Source organism: Pygoscelis adeliae, unplaced genomic scaffold (assembly GCF_000699105.1).
Source record: "Pygoscelis adeliae isolate BGI_AS28 unplaced genomic scaffold, ASM69910v1 Scaffold63, whole genome shotgun sequence".
Taxonomy (NCBI): Eukaryota; Metazoa; Chordata; class Aves; order Sphenisciformes; family Spheniscidae; genus Pygoscelis; species Pygoscelis adeliae.
The window spans coordinates 2,413,288-2,428,732 of record NW_008824414.1 but is presented as its reverse complement, the minus strand read 5'-3'; the positions used below and the strand labels follow the sequence as shown (position 1 = coordinate 2,428,732).

At 39.9% G+C, this 15,445-nt stretch overlaps 1 protein-coding gene across 2 annotated transcripts in view; it reads right to left on the bottom strand.

Annotated features, from left to right (window-relative positions):
* Nucleotides 1-15,445, bottom strand: part of AGAP1 (ArfGAP with GTPase domain, ankyrin repeat and PH domain 1) — a 267,477-nt gene that overhangs the window by 187,916 nt on the left and 64,116 nt on the right. For both annotated transcript variants that reach the window (XM_009320776.1, XM_009320777.1), the window contains exons 6-7: nucleotides 11,762-11,889; nucleotides 451-606 (exon numbers count right to left, since the gene is read on the bottom strand). In XM_009320776.1, the coding sequence (XP_009319051.1) occupies nucleotides 451-606; nucleotides 11,762-11,889 (284 nt within the window). The remainder of the gene's footprint in view (nucleotides 1-450; nucleotides 607-11,761; nucleotides 11,890-15,445) is intronic.

Genomic DNA, 15,445 nt, shown 5'->3' with positions numbered 1-15,445 from the left:
TGCAGTACCACATAATGTTCCCATGGTAAACCCGAGACCTCTCTACAAACACAGGAGACCTGAGAAGGAAGCCTCGAGTCAGCAGTATTATTCAGTATAAGGTCAGGACTGGGGAGCAGGGGCCCAGCTTTCCCTTCGATTACTGCAAACCAGGGAATCTAGATAGGTCTGAGAATTAAAGTTGGATAAAAGCTCCAGAATTCAACCATGTACTTATTTGTTTCACTGCAATTCCCAGAAGGATAACTTCACTGTATTTAGTTTCTCTTTAAGTCCTTGAACCGAACCGCCCCATGGTAATTCTAAGATCTTCTAGTTTTTAAGACTGTGGATTCATCTCAACACTCCTGTCTGGATTAGACTAACTCAACTCAACAGGGTTGAAGTTCAGGCTATCACCACAAAGCACTACGTATAATACAGCAATAATCTCTTCCTTGGCTCACTCACCGTGAAGAGGTTGGATCGGCGCTTGGACTGTTTACGGACAGGAGTTGGTGTGTTGGCAGTGGGAGGAACATCAATCCGTAGCTCCTTCTGGCTGGTGCTTGGAGTTGATGGGACAGAGGAGGAATAATCACTTAAACTCCCTCCTCCATTACTGGTCTGCAAGGATTAAAGTTAGTTTTAAACAGTGATACACTGCTTTCAAGAAATTACAATCCACAGCTGTATCTTATTTAGTCCTGATACACAAGAACAGCAGCCTAGGCTCAGGAACACAGCGGGACTGCCCTATTGCCACTTTTACACATTTCTATTCCAAGCCCTTAAATATTTTCCCTGCCATTATTTTTTGAAAACTTAGATAGTTCTGTTGATGTGGCAGGCACATTTTCACTCTACACAATATAACCTTAATTGGATATAAACAATTTCATTTGTTTTACTAGTGTAAGAGTAAGCAAAACACTGGGAAAAGTCTAAATTCTGTTTTTCTACTTCAAAATTGCTAAACCAAATTCTGCCTCAAACCTAAGAAAAAAATACCTAGTGCCATAGAACTGCATAGCTGGACTTAATCCTAGTCTGGAGACATCAGTTCACTGAGAGCTAATCAAGAAAATGAAAATAATTCAATATTGTAAAATGGCTACTACAGTGACAGACAGATCCCAACACATTTGCTGAAGCCATTGGTATGGGGATACAAAACCTTAAAGGAAGACATTCCCATTTATTTGAAGTAGCCAAAAATGTAAAGTTACATCATAGTCTTGTAAGAAATAAAGCAGTCACTCAGCCTATAAAATAATTAATCAATTGCGCTAACAAGTGACTAATAGCAGGAAAGTGAGGAAAACAGAGAGAATGGAAAGGACCTAAAGATGATTAAGAACAAAGTCTTGATTTTTTAATTATTATTTTTATTATTACATGTAACATCAATAAGTACTGAAAACATCATTACAAAGGATGTGGAAGTAGTCTGGAAAGACAAAAGGACAGATTTTTTTCCTATCAGATACAAGTATACCCTCTGAGGATATGCTGTATATGCTGATGGGAGACAGGGGCAGGGCAAAGGTGGAACATTCTGCACGCTGTTGATGAAAAGCTCACCAGAAAAGCAGCAGTGGGTAGAGGGTCTGGACAACAACTCACACTAACTCATGAGGGGGGAATAAAGGTCTGTGGTGCACACAAGAGGGTGAAAGAACATCGTTAAAGCAGCCAAGTTTCCTAAAAGAAGTGAGGAAAGAGGGTAAGAGGGTATTTGCAGGATGCCTAAGGAGAAGGATTTTCCCATGACACTTAACATGTGACTTGGTCTCATCTTAATTGCTATAGATAGGAATTCACCAGGTAAAGCTCAGAAGGAAAAGCAGCCACTCCAAAGTCTACTCTCCAGCATCGCTCCTACACTAGTGACTGGCCTTACACGTGCACAAAGCTGCCATACAGGGCAGGCACTCCTCTGGGGAGGCACCAGCAGCATGACAGGACTTCTCAAACACTCCTTGGAAGTCAGCATAAGGACCAGCATCTCAAGTTGTTGCAAGCAGAGGTGAGCCGCCCAAGTGAAACCTCTGAAGGAGAGCCAAGTAGGAGACAATCGTTCTTTATATCATTCAGGTGAAGTTTCTTTTAGTTATTTCAAGTCCTCTTGCAATTCTTCCAGCTTTTTTGTTTGTTTGTTTTGTTTAATTCAAGAAAAGAAGGGTAAAGAGGAAGAGGCATGAGACAAGCAGCTCGTGTTTGAGTTGAAGGGCCAATAAATGCAGATAGGAATCCAGGAACACCACTTCTGAAAGTCACTGTTTCTCTGTAAATAACATGTTCCTCAGCTCATTTCTGTGTGACAGGATAGGACTGACAATACAGCAAGTGGACTTCTTTCCCTTCTTTAAACATACATATACATACATATATAAGGACATTAAATTTCATCTTCCCTTCATTCTGACTGAATTGGAGAAGCGTGGCTGTCAGGAAGCCAGAGGTAAGAGCACTGAAAATAACAGAGGATCTTGAGAGAGTTTTTCAACAACACTTTCAAGTGCTCAGAGGAAGTAGCAAGCAGAATTTCAAGATGGCCCAAGCATATAAAACAAAGGAGATGAAAGAATGAGAGCTGAAATGATGATTTTTAGTGTTCTAACAGAGAATGGTAACACCAGGGGAGGATGACCTGCGAAAAAGTGACCTTAATTTACCCCACATTCGCTTTCCCTTTCTCTATAGCATCTTGCTGAGACACCAAGTAACAGACCAAACATACAGGATAGTAAATGGCCTGCATGAAGACACACCAAACCTCTGGAAGTCAGAGATTACCTCTCCAAAGAAACACAGGAAAGACTCCTGCATGAAGAAAAGTAATGAAAAAAACAACAAGTAACTAGGACACTCTAAAAGTAATCGCCAAAAGTTTGCCCAAGTTCAAATAGCCAAAGACATTGAAAATGAGTAAAAGCACTGGACATGTCAAAGATGAGGAAGGTGGTATGGAAGCCTTAAAACATGGCTGACAAAAGAAGGTATGGGAGGTGAACATCTGGAAACTCAACAGCTGTAAAATAGCATTAGGGAAGGAGACCAAAGATGCTGGTGTCAAGGAATGGCTTTCAGACTAGAGTGGTGAGGACCTACTGTCCACTCTGCCATGACTGAAACAAACTGGGGCGGGGAAAATGAGGGAGAAGGAAATCTAAGGACGCAACCATTAATGGGAGAAGGCACTGAACACATTTAAGATTAAAACTATGCAGCTTCAAGGCTCACCTGAGAAGAAAAAAAAAGATGACAATAAGCGATGAAGATGGTGGAGAAAAGAATGATCACAACAGGGTTATGCCTCAAAACATTTAAAAGCCTCTTCTACAGAAAGGAGAGGAAAAAGACAAGAAGGAAAGATTCAGATGCTGTACACTGATGACAGGATTTGAACCACAAGCTGTTGCAAATAAAAGGATGCAGCTACGTTCTGTTTCATAATATTGATCAACCTGATAACTATGCACCACTACCTTTTAAATTAACAGATTTCTACCCAAAGTGCCTATTTCCCAGACAGAGCACATAATGGATTCCCTAAAATTCTACCTTTTTAATCTTTCATCATCTTATAGCATCATTTTATACTTTTTGGCAGTGAGGCACTGTCTCCTGGATTTAAGTGATTTGTTTTCCAGGAGTGAGTAATTCCCAATGGAAAACACATACATGTTGGGCATTCTAGTCCCCAAAGACAAACATTCCTATACAGACAGCTTCTATAAAAGAAGTCCTGCAGGCAATGTTTCTCTTCACAAAAATTCTGAGGTGGTTTCAAAATAAGCCATGTCAAATCCACTGGCTTGAAAAAAAAAAATTAATCTATTTCAATAAAAGACTTAAAAGTGGAAAACTTCAAGGCTTCCACAGAATCAAAGCATGGCCACCAATACTGAACAAGCTCCAACTCCTACTGAGAGTGCCAATAATTAGCAAACATATAAAACTACATGGCTGCTCTAAAACACCTCAATAGAGAGAATAGGTTTGACAAGTAAGAGGTTGGACATGACTTCCAAGTTATAGCCTGCACAGACAGGAGCAATGAAAAATGCAGCCAGACAAGCACTTGGAAACCATATTCTTGGTAACATCTGAACCTAACGCACTGCTGAAGGGAACAAAAGGCAGCGAGTAGTCTCCATCAGGTTGTTTGCTTGCACCAGGTAGAAGTCTAGGGACCTTGCCGTATTAAGATTGTAGAGAGCAGTTTCCTGCCATTGGTATGCAAGCATTTAATAACAAGTTCAGTGGAGTGAAGTACAGGATTTAGGACACATGGCAATAACTATAATTCACAGAACTTCATGTTTGTCCCAAGTCATAAAAATCAAATCAGTGAATCTGAAGAAGAATTTTCCTTACAGCACATGTAACCCAACATGTATCTAATAGAAACAAACCCATTTACTGACTGTAGACAAACTGGTCAAATTTGTGGCAGTCAAAACCAACCAATAAGCACTCTAATACCCATTGGGACATTATACAGCTTAACATTACCTTTTCAAACAAGTCTTTCCACTAAGCTGCTCTCAAGACTCAGACATACCTGAGACATCAGCATAAACGGCCATTTCTGAGTCACTGCTCTAACCAGAGTCATGGCAATAGGGACAGAGGTCGATCAAATGACTCTAGGCAGGGAAACTATTAGCCCCAGTAGAACCATTTACACAGATACATCCCTGTTTGGCTTTCTCGGGTGACAGATTCTCCTGTCCTCATTAAGGCAGCATGCCGATTCTGAAATGTGCTCAGCCGCTGGACATACACAGTACAACCTTGTCTTTCCTTCCTGCTAGAAAGATACACAGCCTGATAGTGGTCAATGAACTTCAGCACACCATTCGAAAAACCCTGGAAGTCTTTAATTTCAGAGATATGTTATTTCTAGAACACACCTTGTGTGAATGGCCAATACTCCATTTACAGAAATGTATACTTTTAGTATCTACAGGCTTCTAGCTTTGTTGCCACATAGACTGATGCTGTAAAAAACTCAATGTCATGGCAGCAAGCACAAATTTAGCAGAATATTGTCACTATATTGTTACCAGACAAGAACAACTCAGATGAAGCTATCAACCTGGCATAACTTGACCAAAGAGGTCCATTCAACGCATTTACCTCAAAGACAGACACTGCCAATGAAAGCGTTAAAGCCTATAGCAAGATTCCTGCCAGTACCTCATAAAAAAAAAAAAAAGACAGAAAATTTGTATACAATGTCTACAGTTCTGTGCAGAAAAAGGACTGAATCAAGTCAAAACCCACACTTTCAAAGCTTTTACATAGTTCAGGTTTCCTTAGTAAACAAACCGGTGAGTAATTTACCTGGCGTGACAGAAGCTCAGCAGTGACCTGCATTAAGAAAAGGTTGGATTTAACCTCATATTTGCAAGGGGCATGTTCCTGACTGGCCCATTATACAAAGAAGGCAAAATATTCACCTTGTATCTTATATAAATTATCTGGTATTGCCAAATGGTTCATAAAGCTTACATAGTACAAATGTCAGGCCAAACCACTGAATGAGAGCATAGGAAGAATAAAGCTGAAATTTTTCTTCTTGACAAGTAATCCGATACAAACCGAATCAATGTTTTTTTCTGCTCTCTAGATATACCAGGATGCCCTCCAGAAAAATCATCTCTAACCACTGCTTGAGGAGAAAATGAGGGCGGCAGGTCCTACTTCTGAAACAGGCAAGAGACTGCCAGAGCTTCAGGGAGCCTGGGAACTGTTAGAATAAAGCAAGCCTTGATCAAAAGCACAGATTACATACCCTATGACAGAATGCACTTGGTGTCTGCACCTTCTGTTCTTGGGGAAAGCAGGGAAAAGCATATTTCTGTAGAAACACAGGAGCCTCATGGAAAATTCTTTAGTCAGGACACATTTTTCTTTGCCCACTTGTGTACAATTTCTCTTCTGAGAGTCACATTACCTCAGTCTCTCATCTGAAAACACTATAGGTGGGAGTCCAATTTATTCACGGGATTTTGGTGATATACAGCCACACATCCGAAGACAGATCAAGGAGGAAGCTGTTTAGTCCTTGCCTCAGCAAAAGCCAGAAAGCTTTGAGCATGCTGCCATGGAATACAAATTTGACCGCAGAGTTCAAACCTAGGTCCAGATAAATGACTCCAGAGATTTCAGTAAGTCTAGCCCTCCACAGTAAGATCAAATTGCCTTGTAATAATTGTATTATTTTCCCATATTTAGCAGTTTAACCTCATCTTTTGGGACATATTAGAACTTGTCCATCTCAGGAGCTTTTACCTTTTCTCATTGTAACAGCAAGGTAAAGAGCAGATCTGTTCTATCAGACAAACCAAAGAGAGAATCTGAGGACAACTTCTGAAGACACAGTAAGTTGGCACATCCAAAAAAAGTCATCTCAATGAAATTACTAATAACATTTAATTAACTAAATGTGACAATAGGTTTCAATACTACAGTGGCAGCAACTGCATTATGAACTGGAAAATCTAAAAGAAGGTCAAGTCCAAGTCTGAAGTTTAAGAGACCGTAGAAAGAAAAAGGTAACAACAAGCAAAACAGGAACGTAACTGCAGTCTTGTGAAGATAAAGAAAGGAGGAAAAAGTACACCGACACATGCACTGAGTTTTAACATTTGAGTCCTGGAGAATGCGCTTCCATATACATGTGTACTGTGTGAGAAACTATGCACATGAACAAAGAAGAATACATACACATACTCACATATATATACACACATACGCATATATATATAAAATGCTTTTTTTAAATAAATGTTAGAGATTACTTAGAAATAGCCCTGTAAATACAAAAGGATTATGATGTATGTTGCAATGGTATTAAACACTGTTTTCACTTCTCTCTTTAGTTTTCGTTTTGCAATTACATGAAAAAGCAGAAGGAAAAGCTAGTTAAGCAATGCAGTCTCTTCTTTATGCAAGTGTCCATTATTACAACAGAATATTTCATCCCAAATGACCCCCACTATAAATAAGATAATTGTACCCTACTATTTAGTGCTTATCCATGATCAGGTCTCATATACAGTAAAATAATGGATGATTAAGCTGACTGCACTTTGCTTTTAATAGTTTAATTTACATGTTTAGACAATCACGTTGTAGTAAAAACTTTATGGAAGCATAGTGCAAGCATAAATAAAGCATCTTTACAGATTTGCAGCAGGTAGTAGTGAGCAAGCTTGCATGCTAGCCATACCTGAGCTGCAGTTTAGTAAAATGTATGTTAAGTTCCACACCTCTCTCAGGTATAATGCAAATCTCCTAGGAAAGTGACACTGCTGACCAGTAAACACATTTCTTTGCACTGCAGTCCACACGTATAATGAGTTTGCGGGTGACTTTACACAGTAGCACTCGCTACTCACTCAGGTAATATTTTTAAATTCAGAGCGTGGAAGGTGTGGTGTCTAAGGCCCTCTCTGTCACAGAGGAATACATGTAGTACAGGCAGACATGGAAACATGGTGCCATTTCAATCCCCTCTCACAGCAGAACATAAACAGCTGAATTCCAGGAAAGACAGCAAGTGTGAAAATACATGCAGACTACAGCTTTCACAGAAGCATAGTCACTGGTAAATAATATTTTCATTTTTACCTTCAAAACTGTAGTCTACCAGTAAGCTCACACTGCTGGGGACTCCTAGCTGGAATGTTCACATCATCAATTTGTCTAAAGAGGGGCCCAAATTCCTTCACACAAACAGCAACTACAGGTGTCGTGCCATGGGATTTTCAGATGTTTTTACAACAGTCTAAACTTAAAAATAGGCACAGCTCCAGGTAACTACTCAACAGGTTATCCAGAACAGGGCTACTTCACACAGATTTCTGATGCATCTTGAGCTCAGGTGGAATGCACTGAGGACCAAAGGTGGCACCCACCTGAGCAGCCTCATGGTTTTTGGAATGAAATGATCTCCACTTTCTGGGTCTGGGCAGAGAAAAAAGCCCTTTGGAACTCTTGGATATTGGCACTATTCTTGTAAGCTAATATCTTAAAAATGCCTTCCTCTGTCAGGTGTAAAGGACAAGCAATTCCTTCAGTACAGGAATGAGTTTAGGAAAAAGGAATGCCTATGTGGTTTTGTGATGTAAGGGGAACTCATGCTATTTTGAAATAAGATTTTGCGTGGTCTACAAGCATATCATGCCTAGAAAGACTGGCAAGGGGCAGGGGGAATGAAAGGTGGGATAGAGGTGGGGAGGACATTAGATACAGAAGTGACTGGTCTGTACTCCCCCAGTGTGCATTTCTTGTTGATGGCCAAAGTAAAAAGACCTGTCCCGAGATGCCCTGTGGCCAATAAGAGGCCTTCAATACACTAAACAACACTTCTTCCTCTCAAAATAACTCAGTCTACCTCTTGAAATGTTCAGAAAAACCACAAGGTGAGCTGCTGACTGAAGTACTTCTCAATGCATCAGACAGATTAATTGTTTCCTAGCAGAATATAAGCAATATTGCACCATCCTTCTTGTTGACAGAGTATACAATAGTTCTGTCCATCATGAATCATGAATGATACCCTTGGATTTGAGAATAAAATTCTTTGCCTGCACTCTGTGCTACCCTGAAAGCCAACATATGTACATGAAGTACTTGCACCAAGGGTTATTGACTCCAGCTATCAAAGGTTTCCATGTAAAACCCTCACCTTGACTGACATACAGGCATTATAAAATAAACGTCAGAGAAGGAAAACACAGGTGGATTTTGTCATTGGAATAGGAAGCATCTCTGCATTCCAGCATTTCTGGAAACAGGTCTCCAGAAATACGTAAGTGCATGAGTGTAGACATATCTGAGAGCATTTTCTGGAAGGGGACATTACCTAGGTGTTCACCACCTAGGACTACTGGACATGAGTATAGATATGCATCCAAACACACAAACAAGTCTTCTACCATTTGAAAACTGAAACTACTAGGTGGAGAAGCCCTTGGTGGTATTAAGCCTTAGAATTTCCCCCAAGATATGCTATGGACTAGACTGGGTAAGGTGACACTTCCCCCCCTTTTTTTCCTTTCTCTAAAGCCTAAGCTCTTGACTGCAGAGTCATGTGGGGAGTTTGCAGGAGTTAGATCACCAGAGTGATCCAACCAGAGAAGGAACAATATCTCACTTTATCTGAAGTGATCTGTGTAACCACTACTTCTGAAGGCCTTCACTCCTGTGGAGAATGCAAGTGGCAGGGCACTGTAATGATAACATTTTTGATTCATGGAAGAAATCTTCAGTGAAACATCATTACGTCAAAAGAGATGTTCTAAAGGGCAAGACACCAGCCAGTCTTCCAGCCAAGATCAGAGATGGTAAATCCTCCCCCAGATCATCTTAAACTTGGAATTGCAGTTGCAAAGTTCTTTTAAGTCTAGGATAAGGATTCAGCTTCCTTTCATTAAACAAGGTCGTACTGCCTTTAAGTGCAGCACAAAGGCAATAAGACATGAAACAGATTTATGGCCTACACTTTTAGGCATGACATCAGTCTCAGAAGACAGACATCTCTGACTGGTGTTGCAATTGCCCCGTTAGATAATTATGCCAGCTAGTAAAGGCAGTAAAGAACATTATTTCATTTTTATTGAAACAGATTGTAGGGATCCTTATCACAAAAGTTACCTTTTGTCTTGATTTTCCCAAACAGTCCTTATCACTGGCAAGAAGTTTGCTGTGTAGGTGAAGTACTTGTCTAGAATTCGGTATTTGCTGTCGACTTCCAAACTAGACTTGGGTGGGAAACTGGTGAGAACCTAGATATTTGATGCTCTTCATCAAACAAGCTTCATTAACAAGAAGGGTGACCGCAACTGCTTTAAGACAATGCAGAACACAGAGATGCAGCTGGCTAAGACTGGGTTGTACAAAGCATCATCTATCCTCCTCAGAAAGTCTTGAAAAACTATATAGTCATCAGCAGACTGAGTAAACTAGGTCATTCTTGGATCCAAGAGTAAGGTCAGTATTGGAAACGGTGCCATTCATTCTTCACATTTCTATGACAGCACATTTCCTCTTTCACCACTGAATAGGACGGGTCTCAGATAGCCCCTACAGGCAGCATAATCCCTCTCAGTCTAAAAATATGAACATACACAACTGCCCGGAGGAAATTGTTTGGAAGAAAAGCATTTCACATAGAGGGTTAGTTCCAAGTGCTTGTGGCAATGAACTGGTCAGAGAGAGAGTGGCTCAGGAAACTTGAACAATGTCACGTATGACAAGAAAGGGGAGAACCTCTTCCATATGAGGAACTTGTATCTTCACCAGAAGGTGCTACAGGGTTCTTTAGAGGAGTCATGCACCTTAGCACCTGCTTTAGAAAGGGGGGTCTGAACTTCAGCATTTTCTTTTGGTGTAATCAGCAGAAGCGAGAGTCACAGTCTGAGGTCGGTATCTGGACTCAGCTCAAGGCAGAACATCTCACAGCAAAGAACTCTAAGACCTAATTGGCATCTGCATTTTCAGAGTTAACCCAATGGTGGAAGTTTCCACTAGGGCATAGGAGACCAGTCACTATGACCACAGAAGAACCACAGCCTTCATCCTGTGGTATAAATCTAAACAGAGTGCTTTCAGAAGACAGTAACATGTCAAATTAAAGGAGAAAAAGGGCAACAAAACCTTTTCCCCAGATATAGAACACTACTTCACTATAGTGCTTTTTGCCAAAAAGCAGACACTCTCAGTGTGGGAGAAAGGTCAATAGATAAAACAAAACCTCACATTGGTGGCTCAAGACTGCAACATAACCTTAGAAGAAATTATTGGCATATTATTCAGTTTAGACTGAAAAACATGCCAGGAGAGCTGGTGGATATCAGACATTTCAGACTGCTATAGTGGCAGTCAGGAAACCAGGCCACAGCTCTGGCCACAGACTGCAAGGGTCAAATGATGGCCCTATACACCCATCTGCCCAGAGTGAGAGAGCACGACGGGAACGTAATCTGCCTGGCTGCAAAGGTCTTAGATCTGAATGATAGAGCTTATATACATCCTAACTGTGAACGTACACACAGAGATTATCACTTGACACTAGAAAACAAAGATACTGAGGAAGGGTATCACAAGGGAAATACAGGAGAGTGTATGTGGGTAAAAATTGTGCAAGTTAGAAAATTTTGGTATTAACCATATGTTTCCAAAAATACCACCAAGGCCACCAGACTTTCCTGCCATACATTAGGCAATATAACATCTTGTTTTGTTTTTTACACATAGTATCTACAAGTCAATAGCAACATATATCGCTATGTCATTAAAGGGGAATCATTTCAATTGAGCATAACAGACAGGCAATTACAACTGTGCACAGTGCTCAGAAATGTAAAATTCTTGCACGCTAGCCTCTGAGATACACCAGCTATTATCGCTCAGCGCACAACTGAATAAGAACAATAACCAAAAACATAGTGAGGTAATTTTAAAACACAGTACAGCAAATCCTGCTATTGTAACAATTGGTCTACTCAGAACAGCAGGCTGCTGGGCATAAATCAGTACGATCAAAGATAGCTTTAAAGCCAAACTATTTTACTGCAGCAGTTTCTTGAAACAAAGTCAAGCCAATTAAAAAAAATATTGCTTCAAACTACAGATCACCGATACCTTTACAAAAAATGCCAACTACCTATCAAGCAGCAAAAAGAGCACTGGCATTAAATACATTAGATGAAAAGCAACCTATCAGTTCCTTTTTCAAGCCAACATTCATTATAGTCTGTACCTGGCTGATATGTATGGCAGAAACCTGGGCAGAACACACAGATGAGTGGCTTGGAGAGTTTGGTAGAGATTTGCAGGGTCCAATTGAGAGTTGCTGTTTCTTCCTTGTTGCAACGATCTTCTGAGCAACTAAAGAAAAACAAAGCATACAGGCAGGTAAGCTATAGTACACACTAGAAAACATGGTTACGTCAAAAACACACAGAAGGCACAATACACAAACCAGGGTTTTCCATTGCCAAAGACTGCTCCAAAAATTGATTGTAATACATCCAATTAAGATGACAGATGCTGGTTGTCCACAATATGCTCCATGTGAGACTCCAGCTCTGTTCTCCACATGGATGAAATTGCCCCAGAACTCTCACTCCACCAGGTCAGCACCAGAGAACCAGTAACATCCAAGCAGAAGGGGAAAAGGCAGGCGTAAAAGTTACAAAAAGCTATACCAGGAAGGCTAAAACAAGTCCACTATATGCCTATAATACCACACTAACAGAGCTTATGGTAGTACACATTTCCCTTTCTTCTTTGGGATGTTCTCCTTGCAGATAGAAGATAAGTATGAGCAACACTTGACTAGCGATCTAGTTCCAAGTTCATCTCAGTGCTACTTAGTTGTACAATCCTGGAAGGTGTCCTGCATCACAGAATGACAGTTCATTAGGAAAGCAATTGCTCCCAGTCCAAGCAGGTTTAGTTTACAAGAAGGCGTGTTCTCTCTGCTGCTGAGGAATACGGTGGACTTGTCTTAATTGCTGGCCACTGCATCAAGACAAGCAGTTTTGGAAACCACAAGTTTAAAGCGTTTGAAACAAATGATAATCAGAATGATAAAACTGATAAAGGGTTCTTGACATAGAATACCTGGATTAGTGGTGCCACACATCACATCCCATTCAAATTCATTATGGAAAGAAGCTATATCATGGTTTCTAGCTTTAGCTTTTATTACTTAGCAGCACTAGCACAGTGGGAAAAATGCCAAATTTATTTTGCAATTTATTAAGAAATTTTCTATGACATGTAAAGAAAAGCAACATTTATCAAACGGAGACAGGGATCAGAGTCATTAATATCTCTATATACAGCTTAGCAGACTTACAATAAAAATTGGAAACAGAGCTGATCTGAAATGCAGCAACTTCCATACCTCTCCCTATAACTTTTCAATTTAAAAAAGTCAAACTATTTCAGAAATTCGTTCTGTGATACATGGGAATTTCAGTTCCTTCCGCTATTCAGCTAAGGCCTTTGGAAAGAGCTCTTTTTAGGTCATAAATACTTAAAAATAAAATCCTTTACACTGTATTTGTTGCCTACCTTTTGGGTCACAAATTAAGAAGTAAACAAAATTTCAGTCTTCAGAAACAGACTAGTGTAGTGGATAATCAGAAATACTAATAACTAAATTTAGCTTCCTTGCATGCAGTAATATTCATGAAGTGAAGCACTTTATGAAACTTGTGCAAGGGATTTTGTAGTCACTTGCACCGTCTCCACCAAAATGGGTCAGTGAGGCAGAATGGCAACAATTATTGGCATCTACTTAAAAAGTCACACAGAAACTTGTTGTAATTAGACTAACAGCATTCAATCTCTCCTGTTTAGAAAATATAAAAAGTTATTTATATAAATTCCAAGATTATTTTTCCTCAGTACATTATAGCACAGGCAGAGATATTGTTTAGCTGTGTAAGCATGCAATTTCTTCTCAAATGAATGCAATTTTAATAACAAACTGGTCTGTGGCTTATGTTTTTCATGTAAATGAATGATGGCATAACCATGATTTAGTGAGAATACATTGTATAAAAAATGGCTCTTATATATGAAGAAGCAGCTTCATTAGTTACATCCCACCTCCAATAGGCCTCTTATCATCCTGAAAGGATGATATCAATTAATTTATTTTCCCCTGGCATATTGATCATAACCTTCATCAGCTAATCATGTTTAAATTACAGAGGAATATCGTAGCACTCCGTCATTTCAGACCCATTGGTTTATTGATCTGGAGCCTGGAAAGCCATATATTAAAATATTTTAGAACATATTAGTGAATGCAGAGAGCAAACCGAAGATCAGATTTTAACATATGCACATGGATTTGTCTTCATCATATGCAGTAAAGACCTAAATTAAGACCAGAACTGGATTAAAGCCACACATGAATGAAAACTACCTTCTCAGCAAAAGCCTCCACTCTCACATGGGAGAGGTAATTAGTCAAGGAAAATATTTACCTCCTTCCTTCAATCTGAACATAGGTGTGTTTGTAGCATCACATTAACATACATAATGCAGTCTTGCCAAATTATCACTCTAGGAAGGCACAAGGAAAAAAAAAAAAAACAAGACAGTCTGAACTCACCTACTCAAATGCATGACCTGAACGCTAAGCTAAGTACTACAAAAGCAGTCACTAGAAAAATAAATAAATTCTAAAAAGCAAAAAAAGCACAAATTGTCACTCTAGAAATGTGAAGAGTAATCCACAAAGCAGCTGGAAACTAAACCTTACACAGAGCAGCACAAAGGGTAATTTATCCTGTGCACTGTAAAAATGGTAAAATTGCAGCAGAAGACCTAATGTTACCTACTTAAAACTGTGCTACAAATTGTAGGATAGACCATTCTTAGCCTCAAATTTCTTAGCTGTTCCCTCCGTCAGAAAAATGATGTGCCCCCTAATGGAAATCCCCTTCTGAGCTGCCAAACCTTCCTAATTCCTCCTCCATTTCGGCAACAAGTCTAATATCCCCCGCCAGAGCACGATTCCTCCTGCCTCTCCCCTCTCTTCATTAGGCAACCTGCTCTCCTTTGAGACACCAAACAGCTTTTGCTTCTTTCATTGCAGTCATGTAGCTGTCACTCCATAATTAGATTGCATTCAATATTCAAGTGCTCAGGGCTACTTGCCCTTGGATATGATGGTGATACGAGCTTCAGAAGTACCTAAAGGAGTACCCTGACCCTTCAAAGTTTGCAACATATGAAAGACGTGACTGATCATCTGTGGGGCAATCGCTGGACTGTCAAAAGACCTACTGTGCTCTTTCTAAAGCTACCTTGAGAGAAGAGATGAAACCTAAAATCTTGCCCATCAGAAGTCAATAAAAGGGGTGCAGCACATATCTCCTCAGCAGTGCTGCTGCAAATTCACATTTTCTACATCTCCTATTTCACAGAAGAAAGCCCTGAAATACACAAAACTTAAAATGGCTGGCACTGAAAACCCACAGATCTGCTAACTCCTGCTGCTGACATCTTCAGACACAGTAGTTAGAGAGAAAAAAAACCACAGTTAAATGGTTGTGTAGCAAGAGAGAAATACACCATAATTACAAGAGCACCAGATCCAGAGAACAGCCACGCTATATTGCTTGTTCAGCCCCAAACCCATTTCTGTTATTACATCTTTGATAGAACTCAAAGTGACCACTCATTAGCTGCTTCGCAGTGGTAGGAAAAAAAATCCTTAAACCAACACATTTTGTTTCCACAACTATATACGAGTTCACAATGGGTTTATGAGCAACTTTGTGAGAGTATATCAAAATATATCCAAAAGCGTGATTTCCCCGCCCCCCCCCAAAAGGCAGTACCACCACAACAACAGTTTAGGCAGCTGAGTGGCTGGGTGGGACCTCTACTAAAAACATACAGCAATAAATATTGCTCT